The sequence below is a fragment of the Agelaius tricolor genome, unplaced genomic scaffold (genome assembly GCF_023055355.1).
Source record: "Agelaius tricolor isolate 1412-34295 unplaced genomic scaffold, bAgeTri1.0.p SCAF_12, whole genome shotgun sequence".
NCBI classification, from domain to species: Eukaryota; Metazoa; Chordata; class Aves; order Passeriformes; family Icteridae; genus Agelaius; species Agelaius tricolor.
This window is the reverse complement of record NW_027269272.1, coordinates 15,742,092-15,768,924: the sequence shown is the minus strand read 5'-3', so window position 1 is coordinate 15,768,924 and position 26,833 is coordinate 15,742,092. Positions and strand designations below refer to the sequence as shown.

Here is a 26,833-nt window from a genome sequence, read left to right as displayed (position 1 = left end):
GAGAAATTTGGTAAATGCCTGCAAAGCACTGGTGGGGCAGCATCAGCATCCCCTCCTGCTCCCGTGCTCCGGGAGCTTCCCTTGCAGATAGGGGATGCTCGCAGGCGTGCCTGGCTCCCTGGTGCCCGGGGCTGTGTGGCTGGGGGTTGTTGCCACACCTGGTAGATCTGTGTTACTGGACCTGTTGGCCGTGCCCATCCATGGTTTGAATGCCAGCTATGCCCACTAGCAGCAAGCTGTCTGCTTTTCTCTGGAGCCTGGTGGGACAGAGGACTTCAAACTGAAGCTGTAACAAGTCAGCTCACAAGCCATGTGGTTACGGTTATGCTGAGCTGAAGGTTAAATCTGGAAGGTGTCGATGTGTGCATCACTCCTCTTTCACTGAGTGTCCTCTGGGTACAAGTTGGTTCCTAAGGGTGTGTGTGCATGTGCACACATATGTTTGACGTGCCCCCACACGCTCCCAGCAGTTTTTTGTAAATGAAAAGTTAAATCATGGTCAAGCATAGCAAAAATGTTTAAAGTGGTTGTGTAAATTTCACTTTTTGTTCTTAGTTGGTAGCTTCCTTTCTTCCCACTGCCTTTTGTTCTCCTAAATAATTAAAACATGTTCAAATTATTTTCTATTTCTTTGTGACTCTCCTTGTTTTCACCTGTGAATACTTCGGTGCAGATAGCTATTCCATTCCCACTCTTCTAACCTGTTCTTTTTTTCCCCTTCTTAGGGAGTTAATTTGGTAGGGGAGAAAGCATAGCTGATTGACAGCTTTGAAAACATCAAGTAAAATGAATCTAGTTAACTGAGTTGAACTAAAACATGACTGCTTGAAAGAAGCTTGCAAAAGATTTGAAAGACCTGTTGATGTGAGCAGGAGGGGTTTCAGGGAGCTGTAATGCCTTAAGCCAACCTCTGGGATCACCTTCAAGCTGACATCTATCAGCATTTGTAGAGCTGACTGAACCCCACTCCTTTTAAAGATTTAGGAGCCATAATCCCTCTGCTGGATCAGATGGTAAAACAGATATTAGAGGTAGATTTCGAAAGTAGTGTTTGGGGGATTTCACTGCATCAGAGTTTTGCAGAGGAATTGAGTACTCAGTAAAAAGCCATTGTGGCTTGTATTACATTGAGCACTTCCTTTCAGGAGACTACAGTCCCTTCTAGCAAAAATTCTCCATTTGAGAGTCAAGAAGTGTTTTGTTTTTGCCTTTCAACTCTTTGTTGACACACCTTCAGTAGAAGGGGCTTACTAAGAAATCAGACAGGTGTTGCCTGATGGTAGCTGGTGTGTGTATTGTGATACTGAATTACCAGCCAGGGTGCCAAGAGTGGGTAATACAGTATGTCTGCACAGGCAGGTGGGGAGAGCAGAGCTGCAGGCACTGGAACATTTGCATCTTTCATTTTAAAATGTATTATTAAGCAAAATGCTAAATTTCTGACAGGCAGCAGTCAAACTCCAAGGAAAAGTCCAATGCCAAAGCTCTTTCCTCTCCCTCTTGAGTAGATAGCACATTTTCAGGCTCAGCTCTTTTGTTTTAAATGGCTTTCACGTCTGTACTCTGGTGGAAGTGGTGCTGCACTCCTCAGGCTCCTCACAGCTTTGTTCCTACTGCTAGATAATGGTTGTTGTCATCTTGTGACCTGATAGGCTTTTTGTTTGGTCAAACTCATTTTTTATATTGCTACTCCTAATTAACTTAGTTTTCCTGCTCAAGTGTGTTGATTAATAGTCATGCTTTGGGTTTCTGGGAATTGCTCACGATCTTAGCCCTCATACAGTGAGTGTCAGTTCACAGCAAAATGGTGAGCGGGGGGACGGTCACCTCCTGCAGGGTGAGGTGGGGTGGCACCACTGAGGAGCAGCACCTGTGCCAAGAGGGTGATCCTTGCTTTCAGGCACCATCTGAGTGCACAGGCAGCTTCTACCTTGGGTTTTCTTTCTGAAGTGCCTTTGCTTTGAAATCTATATACAATATCCTGTCTTCCTCTGTGGATATAGCGACTATCACTGATCCAGGACGAAGTCACTATGACCTAGTTGTTGGCATCTATTTATGCCAGTAAATGGCTGTGCATCAGGTTACTCCTGGTTGCAGCAAAGTTGGCGGGGTGGGGAAACTCAAGCCCGTCTCTGTCTGACAGCAGGTACCCCGTGGACAGATTTACACCGGTGTTAAATGACTGTCCCTTCAGTGATTACACGCTCCCAGGCAGCTGTGCCTGGGGTAGATGTGAAATCATGGCTCTGTGCCATGTCCCCAAGCCCTGTGCAGTGCCTGTGAGGCTTGAACTCCTCTTGCAGTCAGGTGACAAAAAGGCAGCTCAGCCCCCATTGCCTCTTTTGACTCTGCCGGGCACCGTCACTAAATCTTCCCACGTCCTGACTGTGCTCTGAGGCAGAGGTGGGCTCCTGGGTACCTCCTCTCCTGACATGCCAAGTTCAAGTTGTTGGCTAGAACCTGAAGCTCTTGAGTCTGCCCTGCATTTCTTTGTTGGATGGGCTTGTTCATCATAACCCATTAACTCTTGGCTGTTTGCTTTCTGTGAATTTGGGGTGTAGGTCCAATGCCTTCCTTGCTGATTGTAGCCAAAGGGGTCCAGCAGTTGGGGTGCCAAAGGGTGGATGAAGAGCAGATCCCTGTCTCTGCTCACAGAAGAGCTGTGCTGTCTGATCACAAGCCTCAGTATTTGTGCTGGTTTTGTGTACATCTCAGTCCTTCTGAAAGCAGTGATTTTTGGTTTTCCCCTTCCTTGTAACCCCAGCTTTCCGTCTTTGAAGATACTATATGTAAAATTACAGTCAGCACCAGGAGTCCTGATCAGTGACTGAGGGTGTGTATCTCTTTCCATTTGTTCAATTCTCTGGATGCCTGCAGACACTGGACACGTTGCCTCCTGGCATATGCCATGCCCTCTGTGCACCCCTGCTCTTCAATATTTATCTTTGCATTTCAGCCCATCACCTTTGGGTGCCCAATTCTTTATGCTTCAGTGATGTTAAGGCATCCAAGTGATTTAGTTGGCTTTTTGAGATTTTTGAGGCTTTCTGTCCTTGAAACCTTCACAGTGCTATGAGCAAACTGATGTGTTGAAGAAAACCGTGCTTTACAAGTTTTCTTCCTTTTTAAATATAAGTGATTCTTTTTCTGCTTTTTGAGATGGAAAGACAACATGGTGAGCTCACTCTTACCTTCAGTAAGGAATTGCTTTTTAATTAAAAAACAATAAGGAATTTCAGGTTTAAAAGATGTATGATACAAATCACCATCTAGATGTGTTTCGCAACTTTTTTTTTTGTAATTGTTTGGCATGTTCCCCGTTTCCGCAGGCTGGGTAAATCCTTTGTGGGCTTAATCTCTAGCCTGCAGGCACATAAAATGCATTGCACAATTTGGCCTTTGCATTTTAAAGAAATCTTTTTTTGTATCTTAAATACCTGTAGCATCTTTTCTGCCACATGGCAGGATGGTGTTGAGTGAGGAGGGAAGGGACTGGCTTGGCTTATGTTTAATCCCTCTCTCCTACCCAGTGTCTCTTGCAAGTTTGGTTTTTCCTATGTTAGCAGTGTGTACACTCTGAAATGCAAATAATCCCCGACTATCACTAGCTAATCCTTTTCCTGCTGCATCATCTGCCACCCACCCTTGCACGCGCTGGCTCTCCCTGTCCCAGTGGGTCCATGGCCACAGGGTGCTCCTGACCAGTATGAACCTGTCACTGCTGTGTTTGAACAGCTGGGAACAGGGCTCTATTGGCCCAGGGCTCCTAGAGACCTTTTCCTGTGAGGAAACAACCACCTTGGGGCTTTCACTTTTCTTTGTCTGCAAGAGCTGAGGACATGGAGATGGGGAAATGCCAGCAATTCCTGTGGGCTAGGTTGTTACAGGGAGAGCTCTGCACTCAAAAATGTCTGAATACCAGGAGAAAACTGAATGCCTCTGGAGCAAGGTTCTGAAAAACCTGCTGTGTTTTGGAACAGCCTTACACAGGAGGGGAGACTAGACAGTCTCCTTCATGGGAGGTATCCAGCAAAATGGGTTTAGGTTCTACAATACTGAACCACTTGGGAGTAAGCAGATGCCTTTATTTTGGTGAGGGATTTTGAAAAGAAACCACCAACTTCAACCTTGATTTTTTGCTGAGTTAAGGTTTCCAGATGTGAACACACTCCATGAAAATGCTGCATTAGTTTACTGTTGTAGTGGAGAACATCTTAAGAGAAATCTAATATGCTCCAAATTAGCACAGTGAATAAGAGCATCTTGTTCTGTTCCAAGCTCATTGCATGGGCACAACGTCCCTTTTGGAGCCAGCTGCTGGGTTATGCTCTAGGTTTTGGTCACTGTGGGCTGGTCTTTGGGGGCTGCTCAACTCTTGTGGCCTTTAAAAAACAAAGCATTTTATTTACCTCATTTTTGGATGTAATGATTTGAGTTCAGAAGTGAGGGGATTACTACAGAGATGTAGGAGATGATTTTAAAAGATGGCTGAAATGTCAAACTTGGTATAATTCTCAAATTGATCAGGGTGTTGTTTTCGAGTACTGTTCAGTTCCACGGTTGGTGTTTTTATTTAATCCCTCTGCAAGAGTAGGAGGGCTTCTTAGAAAACAGGATGAAACACTTTTATGTCTGTGGTTTTGAGTGCTTCCAGGATTACAGGATGCTGTGAAAAGAATAGCATCTGTTTTGTTAGGTGGGTGTTGGGTGTCCTTTGCAAGAGGGAGTGTGTGCCCAAGAGAAATAAAGGCTTTATTTGTTCGAGTAAATGAAGTGCTCTTTATCTGAAGATTTTTGCCTTTGGGGAAGCTAGGATGTAGATTTATGCTCTGCTATTTTACAGCAGGTAAAGGTCTAGGAGTTTTGTCATTTCTCTGGAAGCATGGTTGTTGTACAAACAAATGCAGTGCCTGTGCACCAGTGGCTGGTGCTTTCAGTTACATGTACAAAGCCATCTCCATGTTCCTGGTGTGCCTTCATCCCTAGCTGAACTTCTGACTCTCTTTTGCTCTGTTCCCCATTCAGTATTCCACTGAACTGAAAAAGCTGTACTGCCAGATCGCCAAGACATGTCCCATCCAGATCAAAGTGATGACCCCACCGCCTCAGGGAGCTGTCATCAGGGCTATGCCAGTCTACAAGAAAGCTGAGCACGTCACTGAAGTGGTCAAACGCTGCCCGAACCACGAGCTGAGCCGGGAGTTCAACGAGGGTAAGGAGGGCAGTGCTTTGCTGGCAGTCCCTCTGCAGAGCTACTTGGCTGATGAGCAGCCACTGAGGGATGTGACAGCAGCTTCAGAGCAAACCTTCTGGAAACAGACCTCCCTGTGACACCTTGTGCAGCTTTTTATTTCCTGTGCTTGGCAGGAAGGATCATGCCATCAATGCTTTAGCTGCCCCTGTGCACGCTCGTCCTTGGGAGGAAAGCACTGAAATAAACCTCGTGCCTGCCCAGGTCGGATGGATGTCTGTCCCCGTGACAGGCACTGCTCCTCTGGCAGCCCTTCTCTGCTCTGCTTTTGCTCCTGCAATGAGAAGCAGCTGTTCTTGTGCTCAGGAATGAGCTTCCATGTGGCTGGGACAGGGATCTAGTAACAGGATGCAATATCATCTCCATCCTTAATCCATGCCTCAGAGACGGAGGGGCTGTTTATCTCTGGCAGGGAAATGCTAAGTGCCAGCATCAACTGTAGGGAACGTTCTTCTACATGTAACACTCCCAGTTCAGTATAAATGTTTTAATCTTTTACTTGCTTCTCCTCATGATGGTGAAATAGCAGCTGTTTTTAAAATGTCCTTTGGTTTTCTGCAAGCTCACAGGCTGGGTTCCATTTTGCCTTGGTCATTTAAGTTCACGTAAGTTCAGATGAGCATCTGTTTTATTCTACATACATTATTTATCTCCTACTGTAAAAAAACCCGGTTGGTGTCAGTTAGCAGCATGTCTAAGGAGTCTGGATCCCATTGCTGGTTACAGTGCAGCCAGATAGACAAGCCCCAGAAATAAGCAAGGACTTGTGAGTGTAAAATTGGAGTGGAGCAAGACAGTTCTTCAAAACGGTTTTTTATATTAAAAAGTGCTTTTCTGATAGGACTGGATTTATTGAGGTTTGACACCATTCAATAATGATCTTTTAAGAAAGAATTTATAGGATTTTTTTCCTTATTCTGAAATAATTATTTCTGTAGAAATAGGCTGTATTTTGAGTAGGAAATGAACAGTTAATACCCAGAACAAATTCTTCAGATGAACCCATAGCAGGCTCCTCTCCTCAGAATTTAGTTGCATGTTGTAGAAACACTAAAGATAATTTGTAGGAAGGAAGCTTTTAATTATTGGATAGTGGCCTAGGAACCAAGAAGATCATGTTCCCTTCTGCTGCTGCTGTAAGCAAGCATGATTTTTCAAGCTGACTATTAATTAAATGCATATTTCTTTTGCTTCTTGGTTCTTTTTTTTTAAGGCTTAAGACTAATGAAAGGGAGCAGAAGAGGGCTAGCAACTGATAGGAAAATGAGTAGGAATTGAGACTTGAAGTAATTTGCTTTGTATATGCATTAGAGGGAGGAAAATAAAGGCTTTCAGCTGGTGTGAAAATCCAGCAGGAGTTATCTGCTGTGAGCTGCCATTCAGTTCACATTTTGGCTCACTTCTTCTGGGATCTTGGGAAGCCCTTGTTCAAGTTTAGCCACAGGTGTCCAGAGTGAGCTTGGGAAAGCCTGTGTTGCCTTTGGTGTCTGGCGGCAGGGATCTTGGGAAGGGATGCTTCAAGGGCTGAGAGGCACCTGTGTGTGCTCTGATGGACCTCTGGGGCCACATGCATCTCCCTTGATGGTAGATCTTACCACCCTGTGCATGATCTTACTGAACAGTCTCTTGTTTTTTTTCCTCTTTGCCTTTGCAGGGCAGATTGCACCTCCCAGCCACCTGATCAGAGTGGAAGGGAACAGCCATGCCCAGTATGTAGAAGACCCCATCACTGGGAGGCAGAGTGTGCTGGTCCCCTATGAGCCACCCCAGGTATGTTGTGAGCTCGAGCTGGTGCCATCCTGGCATGCAAGGGTTGGGGGTTGTAACCCTGATCAAAGGAGTTGGGATCTTGGGCTTTCCCTATCCTCATCACAATGAATCCCTTCTTCCTTTCTGTCAGAAATGAGCTGTGAAACCCTCCTTATCCCTTTTAAGGAAGCTTTGTACTGGGGGCCTATTTCATGCTGGTCCACTTGCAGCCCAGCTTGGGAAACGCAAGAGGAGGGCTTGGAAAAAGCAGAGCTTTCCATCCACCACCTCTTCCTCTCCACCTTTGTCTCACCAGGTCGGTACTGAGTTCACCACAGTCTTGTACAACTTCATGTGCAACAGCAGCTGCGTTGGCGGGATGAACCGCCGCCCAATCCTTATCATTGTGACCCTGGAAACCAGAGAGTAAGTTGTGCATCATGACTGTAACCCTTCTGGCTCCTCTTCCACTTAGGACAGCATTCCATATCCTTAGAACAGTGGAACTCAAGGAGCTGTAGGATATTTTTTAGATCTTTGCAGCTGGGAGTTGCCCAGCGCTTGGGAAATGGCAGGTGCAGAGTGTGGTGTGGCGTTGAGGAGAGCTGCTGGCCTGTGTCTGAGATGTCAGCTGATGTTTCCCCTCACCTCTGTTCGCAGTGGGCAGGTCTTGGGCCGGCGGTGTTTCGAAGCCCGTATCTGTGCTTGCCCAGGCAGAGACCGCAAGGCAGACGAGGACAGCATCCGCAAGCAGCAAGTGTCCGACAGCACAAAGAATGGTGATGGTACGAAGCGCCGTAAGTAGCTGCACAGCTGGGCAGAGGGGGCTGTCTCTGGGTGCTTGTGCCACAGGGACAGAGTGGTGCTGTGCATGGCCTTGCAGGCAGGAGGGCATTAGGCATCTGTTCTCCCAGGGTGAATCAGCCTAGAAATTGAGCTGGTGTTCACAAAGCAGTGTTTGACAGTCTGGGTGTGTGGGCTCCCTTGCAGCATTGCTGGTGTTAGATTCGCCCTGCCATGGTGAGTGGAGGGGGTGTTTATTTGCCACCTTCCAATTGTATGTCTGGAACTCTAACCTTTTGAACCTTTACTGCTTGTTTGGGGTCGTGCTGTTATTCTTTGCTTTATCTAGCCAGTGTTCTGTGCTGTGGCAGGTGTCTTCCAGCCACAGGGATCTAGACTGAGGCTGCACACAAAGCCTGCTGTGCATCACAGACACCCTGGCAAGCAGCCTCTGTGTGCTCTGAAGGGAGCCAAGTCCTCGCTGGTCATGCAGGGTGTGGAAATCCACCTTTGGTTTCCCCTGTACTCAGTGTAGGCAGCAGGCTGAACAGCAGGCACAGGTTATGACTGGAGGCAGACTAGAGAGGAGCTTTGTTTTCTCAGTGAGTTCTGCTCCCTGCAAATGGTCTCACCTTCATGAATCACTAGTTCACCAACAACTTGTGAGCCTTGTAGTACCAAAACTTGCTGTAATTTTCCTGTCAAGAGCCAGCACTTGTTCAAAGTGTGGCTTGCCAGGGTTTTGTCATATACCCAGCACTCCTTGGCTGATGAGTTTCCCCAAGTGACATGGCCGGCCAGCATCTGCAATCGTGTCTGCCTTAAGGAGCCTGGAGCTGCAAGGACAGTTCTGGAGTGGCTCAGGCAGAGATCCCTTCAGAGCACTGCAGATCTGAGCTGGTCATGCACTTCATATCTCTTGTATCTGTCTTTTTGTCTTTTTCTTCTTTGTATGCTCCTCTCCTCCCTCTCCCTACCTCTTTCTTTTTTGGTAATGGGATGTGTTTTGGGTTTCTCTTCCAGCTTTTCGACAAGGAACTCATGGCATACAGATGACATCTATCAAAAAAAGACGTTCCCCAGATGATGAGCTCTTGTACTTGCCAGTGAGTTCTCTCTCTTTTTACTTACCCTATGTTTAGCATCTTTAATGGTGACTTGAAGTTCACCTAGGCATTAGAAAGACCTGAGGATGGGGTTGGGGTGTGAAAGAATAATTTTTATTTTCTTTAATTCCATGAACTACTAATTTTAAATACATATTCCAAATAAACAATATTAAAAATCCCACTAGGTGCTGAGAATGGTTTATGCAAGGCATATGAGAATATCCCAAGGGATCTCTCTGTCCTGGTGGAAACACTGTCTTCAAGATATAACTAGGTTTCCTCCTCTGTCATTTCTAGGTCTGTGGTACATGACCTTTCTCTAGAAAACTGATAGGTGGATGCTTCTGTGGCTTTTATGTGTATTGCAATTGTAATGCAGTGATAGAAGTGAAATATGCTGTATTAAGTGCAGACTCAGAAAGGGCAAGAAATATCTCTAATTGGCCATTTAGCTCCTTCCCATGAGCCATGTTTAGTTGCTTAAATCACAAGTCATGGTGTGCTTGGAGAAGAAGGGAGAGCCAAACCCAGCTCCCAAATTTATGTGCTGTCTTTTCTGAGGGCATGTAAGATTCAGCACCAGATCTGCTTACATCTTAGGCAAGTAAAGACATTTTCTCTCTAAATAGGTTGGATCAGAATGTTGCTTTTGGCTGGCATAGATTCACACTGAGCCATATGACAACCCCAAGATGTTCATCAGCCTGCAGTGTGAGATTATCACTCTTCAGCATTATTTGCTGCACCTCTAGAACAAAGCTAGCATTTTTATTGTGTGAGCATACAGTATAAACAGATTATTTGCATCCTGCTCTGGTTGTTTAATTGACATTTTGGAGACTTTCTAAGGTGACTGTCAATAAGGTCTATAAATGCAGTCCTTTAAAGCTTTTCTTTCCCCCCAATCCCTGTCCTTTTCCTGTGACCCAGGTGAGGGGACGGGAGACCTACGAAATGCTGCTGAAGATCAAAGAGTCCCTGGAGCTGATGCAGTTCCTTCCCCAGCACACAATTGAGACCTACAGGCAGCAGCAGCAGCAGCAACAGCACCAGCACTTGCTCCAGAAGCAGTGAGTACCCGTGTGCTTGCAGTGTCAGTGCAGTGGGGAGAGAGGAGAGAGACACAGAAGGCTTCTGCACAGGTGTTCAAAGGGACATGGTGCTCAGCTGAGGGCTGGGCAGTGGACAAAGCAGTCCTGCTTCCCTCAGTGTACATCCTGACTGCTGGCAAGGTCCCTCTCTAGTCTTTAATCTCACATATTACAACTTCTGGCCCTAGAGGGTGAATGAGGATGGGCTCAGTGCCTCATCTGACTTCCAGCCAGAGCCCAAGGCAGAGCCATTGACATCCTGTGGTCAGAAACCTGCTGTGTGTGCCCATCCCAGCTGGGGGATGGCTGCACTCCTGTCCCATTGCTCATGGGAATGGCAGCAAACATGAACCATCTCCAGTGCCTTCTCCAGGGTATCCATCTGACCACCTTGCTAAGAGTGTCTAGAGCTGGGACTGTGAGCACGAGCTCAGCTGAGCTGTGCATTGGAGGGCTGGTGTTTCAGTGGTACAACACTACTTCAGGTTGTTCAGCTCAACTACTAAACTGCCTAAAACAGGCAGCTGAAAGTTGAGAGCAAAGCTGAAACAAAAAAATTCCTTTGCAGCTAGTGAGTACTTCAAAAAAAGATTCTGTACACACTTTTGAAGTATTGTCACAAACTGCCCTTTGCCAGATGACTCTTCCCATTGCTCATGAGAAATTTTCTGTCCTTTCTGAGCTCAGCTGGCAGGGATTGATTGCTCTGGGTGCTGTAAGTGTGAGGAGGATGGGGAAAAGAAAGGCCAGATAGGTGTCTGGGTTCCCAAAGCTTTGCAGTCAGAGGCTTGGGCAGAGAATGACTTCCCAGGCTGCAGTGAGCAGTGTCATTCATGGGCATTGCTTCACCTGCTGTCTGGGGTGACAGCAAATGGCCCCGGGCTGTAGGTGGCTGCCAGTGGCAGTGCTGGGATCTCGTGTCAGGAGGCTGTGGGTATAACTCATTCCTCTGCAGAGGTTAGTGTGGGGCCAAGGCACCACATAAGTCCCACTTGAGCCTGTAGGGATTTATTTCAATGCCTTGGCCTTGTCTCAGGACTTCTGCAATACCACAGCTTTCTGCCAGATCTCTGCATGTGTTCACATTTTGGCCTGTGTGTTTTTAGTGTCAGCTGGAGTCTTGTGGAGGTGTGAGAAAAGCTTTCTGCCAAAACGTCTGGAGCATCCAGGGGCTCTGGACTCTTTTTTTGGGGCATTTAAAAATCTCATTATTGTTATTTACTTTTATCAGTCATCTGCCCTGTTTGTGTATACTATAGCTTGTATTTACTAGCTCCTAGGCATTGTGGCATTTGTGTGCTCTACTGCTTGTCTTCAAAGCTTCACCTGAACCACAACCATTTCAGCTGAGAAATGGTTTTGTAAGCAGAAATGGACAGTAGCAGATGACAGCTTTCCCTTGGTGCTGACAGTTGGCTTTGCCATAATTACTTTTTTCATTCTTTCTATATCAGTAGAATAGGTTCCTGGCAAATGAGGTTGGAATTTGTGTTACCTTTAAGACCAGCATGTAGAACTTCAGTAGTCATTTAATTTAATGAAACTTCTTTTGGCATGTCTCCTGGCACTTGTCCAGTTATATACTCATTTTTCGCAGTTGCTGAGTGTGCTCATGCAGGGGAGAAAGATTAAGAGCTTTAAAGGGTGCCAGGAGCACGGAGAAGAATAACTTAAAGTATTTGTCCAGAGCTGCTGCAGTTGTCTCTGTCCACAGCCTGCCATCAAGCAGTGTCCTCTGTGCTGAAATGCATATTCAGGCAGTTTGTTAGGTGCACTTTGGGTTTTGGTGCTTTTTCTTTAGTAATCCATGGTATGACTTAATATCTGAAGGAATGTGTTCAGGACAAAGGGATGTTTAGGCTGAAAAGACTCTAAGATGCAATTGCACCTCAAAAAGGAGCCTCAGGTCTCAGTGTGAGAGTGGGGAAAGCAGCTGCTTTGTAGGGCTTGGTTGGGATAAGAGCAGCCTTGCATGAGAGCAGGTTGCTGGGAGATGTCTTGCCACTGCTTCCTTGTCAGAGTGGCCAAACTCAGGAGCACAGGGGCTCCTTTTTGAGTCTGTTCTGGCCTTTCACTTTGTATGCAGGGATGTACTTTGAAGTTTTGGTCCCAGTTCATGTTTGGTCACTTTCCCATGTGAAAAGTGGGAGCTGGGAAACTGTGTATGCTGTGAACAAGGTGGAATGTGCTGGAAGCTGTAGATCCTAGCAGGGCTCTGTGGGAATGGAATGCTTGAAAGTTTCCTTTGGTTCTTCCTTCTCAAAATGGAGCAGCATCCACATGTGCTCCAGAGTCACACCTTGGTGGAGAACTGCTGGATTTTTCAGTTTATTTTTTTGGGGCAGTGGTAAACATAGAGAAGCTATCCAGGTGTGTGGAAAGAGTTTTCCCTGTAACTCCTACAACATGGAAACTTCATCTTTTTTGAAGAGTAGGAAAAGTAAGGTTGAGATGATCATGGTGAAAGATAGTTTTAAAAATATAAATCTGTCATTTTGGAAAGCAATTGTATAATGGCTCTCATGCACATACAGACCAGCATTGCATTTGACAGGCCAGCAGATGCAGCTGTCTGACTGTTCTGGAATAGGAAGGACAAATCTGGTGACAATCAGCATTCTTGTGTCCCACTAGTTGACCAAAGTACTGCAATGCTCCACATTGTGCCAGACCACAATATTTCTCTGTCTCATCTCCTCTCTCTGCTTGCTCCTTTGTGCATGGTTTTCTCCTATTTACTGTTATGTCAAATACCTTCATGATCATAGGTGGCAAGTTGTTGGGATTTTTGCGTTCAGTTTCTATTCTTCCTTTTTTACTGTCAAATCCTGGGGCCCTTACTTGAACTGCAGCACACACATTTATTTAGAAGAGTTCATAGTCTGCTACCATTTGTGTAAAACATAGATTTGCCAGATGATTACTGCTGCAAGAGAGATCAGAGGTGGCTCATGCTTTGGGGAGGGAATGTTTCCTCATTACCCTGCTGTGAAATATGTTTGCCATCAATATTCCCACAGAGCTACCTGCACAGTCTTTAAGGGTTTCATTAGGAAACACCTTTTCATGTAGTGGGTTTCACTCTGCTGAGCACTGTTTTCAAAACTATCTGTATTTCAATTTCCTACAGCAGAGAATTACAAAATATTTCAAATTGGAAGGGACCCATAAAGTTCATAAGGAACACCCAACCCAACTTCTGCGATTGAAGGGTTTTCACAAAGTCTTCCAATGGCTACCAAGAAGGGGTCTCTTACATCCAAGTGGGATCTTGTACCCCAGCAAAGATTTCTTTCCTATCAGCAGGGCTGCAGCTATGAGCCCACTGGCTGCCTTTCAGTCTAGTGAGCAGCACAACTCACTATCCAAATGAGAAGGAATTAACCTCATTAGTGAGCTGTGGCAGAACTGAGCTATCTAATGCCTGGAGTGCTCCAGCTGAGCTGCGAGGATCCCAGTGCTTGCTGTTGTGGGAAGGGGGCTGGTGGGGAAGGCATTCTTTGTACCTTCACCTCATTAATCTCACTTTTGGTGTGAAAGCTAACAGTGGATTTTGCATGATCTGGTTTGGTTTCGTGGTGCTGTGCTTGCATGTGAACTCCAGGCAGCTGGATAGTGTTCTCACTACAGAATGGCCAAGATGAAAGGAACCAGATAGAAGTGCTTCATGGGCTCTGAGGATGCAGTGCCCTCTGCATCAGCTGGTGGCCCCAGGGACCCCTCAGCTTCTCAGAGGAGAAGAGTTGAGCTGTAGTCAGTATGGCCAATAGGCACTGTTCTCCCTCTCTAGCACCAGCTTCTGGGTTTGAAGTGATTGTAGTTAGAAGTGGACTCAATGGAAGCTGCTACTCCTTTTCCTCTTTGAGTGCTTTTATTCCTCCTAGATTTGTCACTGGAAACATTATCAGGGCCTTATTTGTACCCATGAGACTAGGACAGCATCAGGTTTCTCTATCAGCTGGTTGTTTTCCCTTCCTTGCCAAGCACTTGCTTGTGCCTGGGGCTTTCCAGCTTCCTAAATCTCCCTGTTACATACCCTCCCTGTAGGTGCTAAGACATCTGCTTTTTCCCTCTTTGAAAGCCCATACTGTGATCATGAAGGTGAAAAGTAACTGTTTCTCTCTTGGTGGCTGGCAAAGGGTCCTGTACATTCATCTTTTTCTTTTCTCTGGTTCCTTCTTTACAGTCTCCTTTCGGCCTGCTTCAGGAGTGAACTCATGGACTCAAGGAGAGACCCTCCCAAACAGACCGATGCCATCCTAAAACATTCCAGCCCCCCAAACCCATCAGTATATCCCTAAACCGAGCTGGCAGGGTCACTGCCCAGCTGGCAGGACTAGGAGCAGTGGGGCAAACACACAGCCTGATAGCAGCTGAGTGAATAGTGAGAGTAAACTTCTGAAGGGACTCAAACTTTGCAAAAACAACAGACACTTGTACAGACCTCTTAGCTGTAACCCATAGCCTTGTGAGGTCGGGAACCACAATTTCGTCTGTCTTGGTGTAACTTTTCTCCCCTTGGTGTAACATTTTTGTAATGTGTTAATACTCTTTCTTCTTACTTCTGTATTTGTGAAACTCAGCAGGGTTTCTCTGAGCAGGTCTCAATTTTAAAATGCCTTTTGTCTTGTTTAAGTTAAAAAATGTGTCCATGGACTGGGGGGATGGAAGCAGAGGATATGTGTTTAAATGGTCTGTGATAGTCAATTTGGCCTGTTTCAGTGCTGGTCATGCACTAGTATAAGTAGATGATGTATTTTGTACTGCTGGACAGGGAGAGGTAATAATTATATGAACTGGCACTGCTAAGAAATCTTTTTTTCTGCAGAAAAGCCCTCGACTTTGGCATCATTAGCTGTTTCCACTTATTTCCAACCCTAAAGGGTCTGATGTAAAGTACATCAGAATTGTAAGGAAGGCAGAGCGATTTTGACTTTGCACCAGCTCTGCTGACTTTGATCCAGCTTTATTGAACTTAGGGAATTCTTCCTGACTCTGTGGGCTTGACCCAAGTGGTGGGCTGACCTGCACAAGTTGAATGTGTGGTAGAGCTGTAATGATATCCATGTGTGCCTGGTGTCCCTGTCCCTTTGCAGCCCGGGGTGTCCAAAACTCCCTAGTGCCCTAGCAGTGGAAAGGGGTTGGAGCTAGCCCCTCTCCTTACAGATGTTCAGAAGTTTAGATGTTGCCTTAACATTTTCATCAACCTTCCTATCTTTTGCCCCACCTCTCCAAGCCTCATAGTTCAAAGGAAAGCAGTGTCATCACATGTTGCAGTTGACTCAGCCAAGTGGCCTCAGGCCATGTCCACCTTGCCCATTAATCCTGCAACCAGAGAGTCTTGCTAATTGTGTCTGAAGTACTTCTGGGCTTAGCAGTTCCTGCACAGAAGACTTTTTCTCAGCAAGGACTTGTAAATTCTCACACTGCTTTTATTAAACTCTGTCTCTGGAAAAAAAGCCTGATGCAGTTGGAGAAGACTCTTCTCTCTGACCATCACAACATCTGCTTCCAGGCAGCAAAGCGGGGATCTGAGCAGGTGATGAGTTGTACTGACATCACCTTTGGGAGCCATATCCCATCTCTGGCTGTCTCCAATGCCTTAGCAAGACTTGCTCTACCATAGCAGTGTGGAGGAGGGCTGATGGAAAAGAGCCCCCAAAACTGGGGTTAAGTCTGTAAATAACAGCTAATTAAGCACTGGCAGTGCCCGTGTCATATAGTTGCAGCTCTATGGTCCTTCCTTGTGTAAAGCTAATTAAAATCAAGTGCCTTGTTACCTTGCCTGGAAATTCCAGGAAGTTCTTTCAGATCACAAAGCAGGTCACTATTGTTCTGTGCCTTTTTATTTGGGAAAAGAAAGGCAATGTGATTCCTTTCCCTGTGAGAGGTGGGAACCTGAACTGTAAATGCAGCCCAGACATAGGATTATATTTGGCACTATTTTCTGTTCTTCCAGTGAAGGTTTATTCTTGGATTTTTGCTTTTTCTGCTTCTGGATGGCAATATGAAAGTACTGTGACAGGGAAATACTGATCTGTATTTAGAGCACTGCTCCTGGACCTGTTCACCAGCAAGTTTGAGGAGGCATCCACAGCCTGCACTGGAAGATTCCAGTTCATCATTTGGTGTGGCCTCTGGGAAATGCTTTGTGCTGTAATGAGCAATACAACATCTTAAACTTCCACTGAACAAGAATGTAAATTATTTGGATCGTGTTGTTTTCTGGAAAGCCTTTCTGATTTGTCCCACTTGGCAGTAAGAAGATGATGATTGTGATGCTGATCTTAGTGGTGACTTGATTTGCTTTCCAGCTACCAGGTGGTTATATTAGAAGGTGCTGTTCTTTTTTTTTTTTATCAAATACCTGGAGCTGAAAGCAATTTGAGTTACTTTGTAGTCTGTCCTCTGCAGATAAAATGAAAACTTTATCCCAGCTGTCTTTTCATTGCTTCTTTGCCATCTCTGTGTCTTCAGGAAAATAAGCCTTTTCCTTTCAAGGAATAACCAAGTGGACTAATTGGGCCTTATCAGGTACTGAGGTCATATCAGTCTGTGTCAACTACTTGATATATATCCACTCCCTGTATTACAGCTCCATTCCCTGGAGAGCAGATTGCATCCATGGCCTGCCTTGAGAAATTCCCATACCTGAAATCTAAGGGGAGTCATTATTGCCACCCTTAGCCCTGTGCTGTAGTTCCTGTCTGCCCAGTAACTGCTGGAGCTCCTCCTTTCCCTGCTCCCAGTGAGGTACCAAGCCTTCAAACCCCTGGAGTGACTGAAAAGGTGCACTGTTGTTTGCTTTAGAATAGATGCAGTTTGGGATGGGGGGAGTAAGGGCATCTCTCTGCTTTTCAGTGTCCTGCTGCTTCATGGGCCTTCAAAGCAGAGGAATAAAACTGAGCAGCATCTGTGTCACTTGTGTGCCCTTATTACACTGCACCAGTGACACCCCAGTGTTACACAGCCCTGTGGGAAGCCTTGCTTTAAAAACCCTTGTCCTTGAGCACTCTGGCCTTGTGTGAGCCTGGGATGTGATCCTTGGTGTGGCTGCTGAAAGAGAGGGCAGACACAGAACTGGGCAGCTCTGATTCTACTTGTGTGTCTCTGCACTGACTGGCTCTGGGTCTGCAGGCACAGCAAACTGCAGGCACAGGGGCTTGGGTGAAATCTTAAATTCTGAGCCTGATCTGCCCAATTGCATTTAATGAACCTTTGATGTCATTTAAGGTTGCTTACAAAGCTGTGTGCTCCTCTAGCCAACAAGAACTCTGGTCTGCTCAGTCAGGTAGTTGGTCTGTCCCAGCAGTTTTCTGCCTCTGGTGAAGGGCTGGTATCCAGTGAGCTGGGAAAATGTAGAGTTACACGAGGCTGTGAACTGAACTTTGTTCATATATGGGACAGGAAAGTTCCTTCCTGACCTCTTGAGATGATCAGTATATGCCTTGAAGCATGAGAGACTGATTGCCCTCATATGAGCTTGCATAACTACAGATGTTATTTGTTAAATAATTACATAGCCTCTTGAAGAGAGAAAACTCAGTTGCAGAATGTGACTCAGTGCCTTTTGTATCAGACTGTTCCAAGAAGTATAATAGTCTCTTAATTGAAGCCCTTATACCTTGATATTAAAATTCATTTCATTGGCATTGATATCAAAGAAATGTTAATGCTCTGACTTCTAATCTTTCTTGAGACCTAGCAAGTAAAATTTTAATGAAAATCACTGTGCATGACATTCTTGTATCTGTTTTTAAAAATCGAGGAAAAAAAGCAATATATTTTAAATGGGTCCTCAAACACCATGTAGCTCTTGTGCTTAATACCAAAAACATTTTCTTGTGTTTCTAAGGCTCGTGCTATATTGATGTGTGACATTAATTTTCAATAAAATTTTGCATCTTGGTTTATCTTGAGACTTCTCTTTGGCTAGATGGCCTTTTAAACATCTGCTCATGTGATGGAATAGCTTAGTTGTAACTAGTGTGAGTACAGAGAAGAATGCTTTTGTTTACTGTTTTACTCCCTTGAACTTGATGATGTTAATCTTGACTCTTACGAGTATGAATGAGATAAGCATGGAGTCCCTAAGCTATATGTTAAAGTATGCCTTTGTTTTCTAAAGTTTTGGGCTGGCTTGTGCTTGATTGCTTTTTGTTTTTCTTTTACCCCCAAGTATTTTGTAGTCTCCTAATTAGCTTTGCTGAGATCACTACTGGTGGTGGAGAGGGCAAAGGTAGGCCCACTGCTGACCTCAAACAATGCAACTCAGAGTCCTTTGGGAAGCCTTTGTTGATTTAATTTGGAATTTTGCTGTGTTCATTGACCTCCTTACTTGCAGATCATGCAGATTTTGCCTTAAGAGACTCTTCCAGGTGTGTGTTTATTTCAGCTGAAGTTTAAGATAAGTGCATGAACCCATGAAGTAAAATACTGATTGGTCCTAAATCCAGAAGCCTTTTGGGCTAAGGGTGGTGTCAGCTTAACTTGAATTTCATGGCTGGTCTCAACTTTCATAATTGGGGAATGAAAATGTCAGATCTGAATCTTTCTCTTCTCTCTGAAAAGTCAGGTCTGAACTTCATGGCTCGGTTTCACTTCCCCTTGGGAGCTGCTGCCATTGTTAATATTAATTTGTGAAGCTTCTTGTGCTTTCCACTTCCTTGAGTCTGTGAAGTTTGCTGGATCTTGTCCTGCATCTTCACTGCCAAAGGACAGTTCACACCCTTCTGTACCTCCTGTAATTGTGTAATTAGGTAACATTTCTTCAGGGCCTTAGATACTCTAGCCTGTTAGCATAGATGTTTTCTCCACCCAACACTGCAAGTCTTGAAAGTGCAGGAAGCTGGAGACAATGTAATTGTGTGGAACTTGACCTTGAATGCTGAAGGTTTTAATAAATTGTCTAGGAATAAGCCTTTTCTTTCCTTTTACACTTTGCTTATTTGGAGTAATAATTATTTTATTTGCATAGAAGAAAAGCCAGTTCCCAGGAATTGGTGTAACCAGTTATACCCAGATGGGAACAAGTTTCCCAGTGGGAACTAAGATGGGAATGTGCCCTTGGACACTCACCATGGGGTCAGTGTGATAGGAGTGCCAGGCTCTGTGGTGGGTGACCACAGAGCCTGGGTGACCTCTGCTCTGCAGGGTGACCACAGCTTGAGGGTACTCGTGCCAGGGGAGCAGGCACATTTCCCAAACCTTTGCCCAGTCCTACAAATGCCCCTGATGTCAGAGGGAGAAAAACCTGTTCCCTTGTGGCATGGCAGTGCTATGCCAATTGTGCTGTTGGGCCAGCTTTAATGATAATTTTCTGCATGTCCCACATAGGACCCCACTGTAAATGGGATGCCACAGCCATAACTTGATCTGGGAGCTGGGCTGCCCTTCAGAAGCAGCCCAGTCTTGGCAGTCTGGATCACTGCCATGGCAGGATTGCAGCTGGGACCCTCGGGCTGGGCAGCAGGGAGTCTGGCAAGCCTCTCTGGCCCACTCCATGAGTATGCTGGGTGGAGTTTGGGGCTGGATGGACTTGAGGGAGGCTAGTGCTCTTGTCAGGTGTTGGCAGGAACCCGATCCTCATTGCAAGCAGCCTGCAGGGTTTGGATACCAGGTTTGCATTAACACCAGCAAAAGCTGCCTGTTGGCATCCCAGGCAGCTCTGACCATCTCAGTAGTGGTCCCTGAAGTGCATGGAATCTGCCTTCAGCAAGGAGCCTCTGGCTGTTATAAATAGGAATTTTGGAAAAAACAAGGTGATAAGCAGACCCAATCTGAAAACTGTTTCTGCAGTCAGGTTTCAGGGGCATTTAGGATGGTTTGAGATGGTTTCCTCGGTTCTTGTTCCTATGAAAAAGTTTTTGACTACAAGGAGAGTTTAACTTAAAAATACTCTTCAAATCTTGGCACATGTTTGCTGGCATTCCATATATACTTTTCAACTGAAAAACTTGCATAGACACTTCTTAAATAAAAAGTTTCAACCAAAAATTAAGTTTTCCTTTTTTTTTGGTATTTCACTTTTTTTAAAGTGCTGAGAATATCTGGGAAACCTTTTATTTCCTGTTGACTCATTCTCCAAGGATCTTTCACTGTGATGATCCTGTGGTATCAGTGATTTCCCTGGCCATGTAGCCCTTTGGGTGCACACTCTCAACAACCACCTGCTGTGATCCCTGTCCTAACATCTCCTTGCTTTGCAGGACCTCCATGCAGTCACAGTCCTCCTATGGCTCCAGCTCTCCACCCCTCAGCAAGATGAACAGCATGAACAAGCTGCCCTCGGTCAGCCAGCTCATCAATCCCCAGCAGCGCAACGCCCTGACCCCAACCACCATCCCCGACAGCATGGGAACCAACAGTAAGAAACTCTTATTCCTCCTTCTCCTGGTGCCTGCGTGCTCTCTGCTAGTCTGGACAAGGAAACTTGGCATCTCCACATGGCTACTGTTAAGCTGGAGAGCCTGGAGTCATTTGCTGTAAACGTGCAGAGCCAAATAAATATTGCTCATTGGTGTGCCACAGGGCAAGGCTTCAGCATCCTGCTCAGAGCCTCACAGGGTGATCAGAGCTGCTTCTTGCTGCAGATCTAGCTGGCTGCACTGTCCTCTGGCTTTTGAGACTTGTTTCTTCTTCCTTTCCCAGCAGAGGAGATGCAAACATTGGCAGCATTTTTTTCCCTCAGTTCAATTAAGACAGTTCTTAATTTTAAAGGAAACATCTCACAGTTCTATTCCTCCTGGCTGCTGCTGTGTGCTCAGCAGCCCTGTAAATCCAGGATGACAGACATGGTTCTGGGGTTCTGGGGCGGAGTTTTGTTGGGGCTTTTTTGGTTGGTGTTTTGTTTTTTCATTTATTTCAAAACAGCTGGACTCTTGCCCACACCTGTTGCTGAGCCCCTTCTGGTGCTCTTGCTGTCTCTGAAAACAAAGCTGTTTGGCTGCTGTATTGGGTTACTCTGCTGGCTCTGTCCTGCTCCTCTCCTGTGGCAGGGCAAGCCAGGGTTTCTATCCAGCCTGTCTGGGAGGGAAGGTGACATGACAGTGGCACTTTCTCCTGTGAGGGGAGAGCTCCAGAAGGACTGTCTGTCAACTGGTCCTTAGCCCTGCCTGAAACTTCTCATGAGCTCATCCTGTGCAGGGTTTTCAGGGGATTTCAGGCTGCTTCAGCTGTGGGTGCTGTCCTTGGGTGCTGTGCTGGGGGCAAAGCCAGGGTCTGGGCGTGCCTGGGTAACAATGTGCTCCTCCTTCTTCTCTCCTCCAGTTCCCATGATGGGCACCCACATGGCCATGACCGGTGACATGAATGGCCTCAGCCCCACGCAGGCGCTGCCTCCTCCCCTCTCCATGCCTTCAACGTCCCACTGCACCCCCCCTCCTCCATACCCCTCAGACTGCAGCATCGTCAGGTGAGCGGGAGCAGGCTGCCCGGCACGCTGCCCACGCCAAGAGAGAGAGCCCTTGGGTCTGGAGCCTGAATGATCCTGGAGCACCGGATCCCACTGGGCTCTTGGCACCCTCTGGGCACCGAGCCTCAAATCCCCACCTCTGAGCAGCTGAGAGAAACAGGGATGTTAGGAGTGTGAGAAAGCTGAGGGATGCAGCATCTGTTGGACTGGTGGAGTTTGAGGATGCCAGGCTGTCTTGCAAACATTTCTTGTTTTTCTTTTTTCCCCCTCTGGCCCCTTGACAAGCCGTGGCTGGGGTCAGAAGCCCCTCTGCCCTTTGTGAGGCCAAACCAGTTGAAAGATGCTGCCCGTAAATGAGGAATCCTTTACACTTAGGGTAGAATGTGCTGATTGGCAGTGCATGATGTGTCTGAGCCCTAGACCCCATGCCTTGCTGAAGCCCTCTGTGCATGCACCAGGCTGCTGTGGGCTCAGCCACCTTCTGGGTGATGCCACCTGGCAGGAGGATCTGTGTGAGCCCTCCTGCCTCAAGACCCAGGCTATGCAGCACTGGCTCTTGACTTAGGCAAGATGCTGCCATGAGGGCTGTCTGCTGGGTGCTGAGCTGAAGGACTCCCTCATTTGTTTGATGTGGCAGCGATGTGGCTTGCTGGCCTGGGATATCTTGGAGGAGGTCAAGCCAAGGGTGAAAGCTTTGTTTCCTGTTGCTGCAGATTGGCTGAGTGTTTGGTTTTTCTGAGGTTTGGGCTGTTGCAGCCAGGGTGATCCTATTTTCTCTCTCCTTCCTTCCTTCCTCCTCTGCAGCTTCTTAGCGAGGTTGGGCTGCTCATCCTGTGTGGATTATTTCACGACCCAGGGGCTGACCACCATCTATCAGATTGAGCATTACTCCATGGATGTAAGTAACTCCTCGCCGTTTCCTTTGTTTGTGCTCTTGGCCCTGCTTTAGGAACAGGTCAGAAATCCAGACTCAGTATACTTTTATTTTTACACGATTAGTTTGATTTAAGGCTGTTGGACATATAGAAGAGATGTTGTGAGGTGAAGAGAGGCTGGACTTGGGGCCAGGACTATAACTGCCTTGCCTGGCACAGAGAAAGAGTCTCCCCTTCCCCAGCTCTGTCTGAGCCCCTGAAGTGGCCCCAGCCCACGTGCCTGTTAATTCTGCAAGGCTTGGTTTCAGTTTACACCTCACTCGCCTGCAGACAAGTAGGCTCTCCAGAAGTGGTCTGCAATTTTCCCTCCCTGCTTCTGTTTTCTGGCCTTACCTTAATCATCTTCCCTTGCCACTGGCATCTCATCCCTGTTTGTTGTTTTCACTTTTTTACTCTTGCATGGCTTTTGCTGCAGGGTTGCTGCTTCCTCTCCAGGGCCATTGCTCTCTTCTGAGCTGGCTGTCCCTTTTTTTTTCCCCAAGACTTTGGGAGACTGTGGTGCTGTTGCTCCCTAGCATGGGCTGCCTTCCTTTTGCTGCTGCTCTAATTAGAAAAGCTTACTCAAATTAACTGAAGTTGGTGGCTAATTTTTTCAGAGCTAATACTGTGTATCCCAGAGTTCAGGTAATGCAACCCTCATGTTTTGCACCAGAAATGATGGGGCCTCAAACTACAAGTTTTCTAAGGCTATGTGTCTGTTACTAAATTTGGTTCTGTTAATGTAATTAAGACGGTTCCTATAGAGTGATACCCAGAGCTCTGGATACTGGAGCTCAGGCTTGGATTCTAAAATCCTTTTGCCGGCTTTGTAATTAACATGGAAATTTTCAAGGTCATTGACCTTCAGGAGCCCAGCATCCCCCACCACTGACAGCCAGCAGATCTACCTGAGGTTGTCTGGAGGCCTTGCAGTCCAGTTAAGCTTCTAGCTGTAGGTCACCACATCTTATGCATGAACAAGTGTTTTGTGCAAGTTAAAAATGGAATTTGTGCCTTCAAAACAGGCCGTTGCTGCCTCGTGGCCGCACATGCCTGTTCCAGAGTGGACCACCACTTCCAGGAGCAGTGGTTTGTCTTCTGCTGCGCATCATGGCCACCTGGGTTTTAGTAGCTTTAGTGGCGCTTGGTGGCGCAGAGGCTGTGTTCGCTCCTGGAGCCCAGCTTGCCCTGGGACCCCCCTGCTAAGCTCTGCTCTTTGCCTTGCAGGATCTGGTGAGCCTCAAGATCCCGGAGCAGTTCCGCCATGCCATCTGGAAGGGCATCCTCGACCACCGGCAGCTCCATGACTTCTCCTCCCCTCCCCACCTGCTGCGCACCCCCAGCGGCGCCTCCACGGTGAGCGTGGGCTCGAGCGAGACGCGCGGGGAGCGTGTCATCGACGCCGTGCGCTTCACGCTGCGCCAGACCATCTCCTTCCCGCCCCGCGACGAGTGGAACGACTTCAACTTCGACATGGACGCCCGGCGCAACAAACAGCAACGCATCAAAGAGGAGGGGGAGTGAGACCCCCGGGCTCCCCTCCACCCCGCCCCGGCCACGAACTGCTCAGCCCTTCATTGCCTTCCTTCTGCTTGGTACTGCACCCCTGGACGGAGGGCAGAGGGAACCTTCTTGCTCTCTCTTGCTACGTCATGCCCTGGGTGCTGTTTAGGTCATGCTCCTGGACTGCAACCTCCACCCCAGCTCTTGCAAGGGGAAGAGCTGAGCAAAGGGGGAAGGTGGGTGGTATTTCCTTGACTACCGTTGACCTTCTCAAGAAGGCCAACTTGTTTTGTGTTTTCCTTTGGGGATAGGGCTTCTTTTCTTGACTTTTGAATCCTCACACACCTTGTGGGTGCCCTGACCTTGAAATATGTTTCTCTCACCCAGCTATCCCACTTTGTAAAGCAGGAAGGTTGAAATAAAATTATAAAAAGCCTAAAAAAAACCCCAAAACCCTGGGAAAAAAAAAAGCATCCAAACATGCTACAGCAAGGAAACCAAATGCAAAAAACCCAAAGCAACCCAACCCTGAACTGACAGTTAATCTGAAAAATAAATGGGAGTTAGTCTGCTGAACGCTGCACTTAAACAGCCTCTTCCCACGGAGCTGAGTGCTCTGTTCATGTGTAATATTCTCCAGCGGAGACGGCACATGCACTTTGCTGGGCAGGCCAGCGCTGACAGCACCTACATCTGACTTTTGCCTTGTCCCTCACCTTCTCTGGAAAAACCACGCCGTCTGCTTCTCCTCGTTTTGGGTATACATTTATATGTATGTCCTGGTTTGCCTCTTTGAGGCTTGAAAGTGTAAATAAAACTACTGGTCACTCTTGAATTGTCCCCACTGGATTTTTAACCGTATACTGTAATCCTGTACATATAACCATATGCCACGATACTACTGACATTTAAGCTATAGAATTAGGCTTTGCCACACATGCAGCCTGCCTAGTTTAGCATAAGGATTTGCTCACCTAGCCTCCAGTTAAATGGAGGAGTGAGAGCTGCACACCAGTTTGTAGGACTTGAGCTGCGCTAAACTCAGACTACCTTTTATTTGGACCGTGCTAGATTACTTGGGAGGGAGGCAGGCTTGTCTTTAGATGTATCTGTAAAAGGGATGGAACTGGTTGTGTTTGTTGCTATAGGTTAAGTGACAAGCAACTAGAAGAATAACCATAAGATGTTTTAAAACAAAGATAATTTCTGGGAATTATGAGTGTTGTGATCACAATAAGCCATGTTTACATGAGAAATTCATTTTTCTCTGTTTTTTTCTTTACTGGTTCTACCACAGTAGTGCTCTGAGGCATTTCCTCTGACTGCCAGTGGTCCTGTGCATGAATAACTGAACAATGTGTGTTTTCACATTTTTATTAGCCAAAGTACTCATACTTAAAGGTATACAACCTAAGCTGAGGAGCAAGGCTCTGCACAGCTGCTTTCAAGTTGGCTTGTTCTTTTTTAACAGTAAGCCTGACTTTTTTTTTTTTGGCTGGGGAAAAAAAAAGGGAAAAAGCAGCTTAAATGACTTGTTATCCTTCCTTACTACAGCTGAATATTCCTGACTCAATGCAGTGGCTGTTTGTGGGCCCTGCTTTGTTGTGTATTTCAAGAGTATGATGTCATTAGGGTGCTCCGTCTGTTGTGCCAGAAGTGTATTGCATTCAAAGACTGCCTTTTGGTGGCTCTGCAAGCCTCTTTTGGTTAGATATAAATGGTAATGCGACATGGTTACACTGTCAAGTTTGTTATATAAATATTTTTTGTATGTGTATTTTTTGGTTTTCCTACAGTGCCTCATGATCTGTTTCATTTCTTCTTCAGCGACTGGGTCAGACAGAACCACAATTAAATGTTGTTGTTTGTTTTTCTGTTTTTTAATTATTATTTTTATGCGTAAGGTGTATAGTTACAAATCCTGTAACAAACAGCCAGTCAGTGGATTGAATATATTTGTATTTTTCATACTGAGATTACTGTGTTACTTTGCAGTTGAGGGGGGAGTGAGCACCTACTGAAAGCCTGTGGTATCATTTTATTTTGTAACACTTCAAAGAGCAGTGTCCTAGATTTCAAAGTATTTAACATGCTCAGTGTGAGAACTTACTATAGCTCTTTATTTTTTTCTATATGGTACAAAGCACGAGAGTCGTTCTGCTCTTGACTTGATGCAATGATTAATTCAGCAGGGCAGTGTTAGTGTGGGGAAAGAGTTAGAGCAGATACTTTACAAATCCCTGGAGGTGAATTAGGCTGTGCTCTTCTCACCTCCCAGGTTTTGCATCTCCATTGTGTAGTCCTTCTGAGCTGCTTCAGTATTGTACATACATTGATGCAAAAGACACTGTCATTTTAGGATCTAGGGAGCTTCTGACTATAAAGGTTAATGCAGTTAATGGTGTGCCCAGAATCGGTACAAGAATTCCGTATCTGCTTTTCAACTCAGCAGCGAGATGGAGCTTTTCTGCTGCATCACTAATGATTAAAATAGATGCTGTGAAAACCTTTCTACCGTATGCCACTATGGAGGCCACTTCTGTATAACTGGAATCCTTAAGTGAGTTTGAACTGCTGTAGCTTTTGCCCTCCCCTATAGAGGTGTGATTTTGTTTTGTTTTGATGCATCAAAGTGTTATGGCTTTAATGGAGCTGAGAATCTGCCAATGCTTGTAGCAATGACCATGTTACCTGCACCAAGGGGCCCCTGTGTTTTTGAACACTTTGTTGTTGAAGTGAATGACAATAAAAGCCAGAACTGAAAATGACGCTGAATTCCTAAGCACCTTCTTTTCCTTCCTGTGCGCCTTCTTGGAAATATCCTCCTCTGACCAGCTGGGGCTTAGTGTCACCCTTGCCCATGGGTGAAATTTTCTGTCCCTACAGAATCTATGCCCTGAGGGTGTGGTCCAAAGTGCCATCACACATTCATCTGCTGCCTTTCTGACAGATGCATCAGGTCAGCTCCCTAAGCCTCTTTCTTGCTGAACTGTGAGGTCTTCAGCCTTTGGCATGGC

At 46.2% G+C, this 26,833-nt stretch overlaps 1 protein-coding gene across 1 annotated transcript; it reads left to right on the top strand.

The window, feature by feature from the left end:
- The first annotated feature begins 5,034 nt into the window (after window positions 1-5,034).
- On the top strand, window positions 5,035-26,574 carry LOC139594990 (tumor protein 63). Its single transcript, XM_071437785.1, has 10 exons — window positions 5,035-5,215; window positions 6,909-7,024; window positions 7,320-7,429; window positions 7,664-7,800; window positions 8,810-8,892; window positions 9,826-9,965; window positions 20,195-20,352; window positions 21,255-21,399; window positions 22,204-22,297; window positions 23,541-26,574. Exons 1-10 carry the CDS (start codon window positions 5,095-5,097, stop codon window positions 23,835-23,837), a joined length of 1,401 nt encoding a protein of 466 aa, XP_071293886.1. The 5' UTR covers window positions 5,035-5,094; the 3' UTR covers window positions 23,838-26,574.
- Window positions 26,575-26,833: the final 259 nt, after the last annotated feature.

Coding starts and splice junctions, on each gene's coding strand:
- LOC139594990 (XM_071437785.1), top strand. CDS start 5,095: ATGACCCCACCGCCTCAGGGAGCTGTCATCAGGGCTATGCCAGTCTAC. Junction 8,893..9,825: donor ATGAGCTCTTGTACTTGCCA/GTGAGTTCTCTC, acceptor CCTGTGACCCAG/GTGAGGGGACGGGAGACCTA. Junction 9,966..20,194: donor CAGCACTTGCTCCAGAAGCA/GTGAGTACCCGT, acceptor CTTGCTTTGCAG/GACCTCCATGCAGTCACAGT.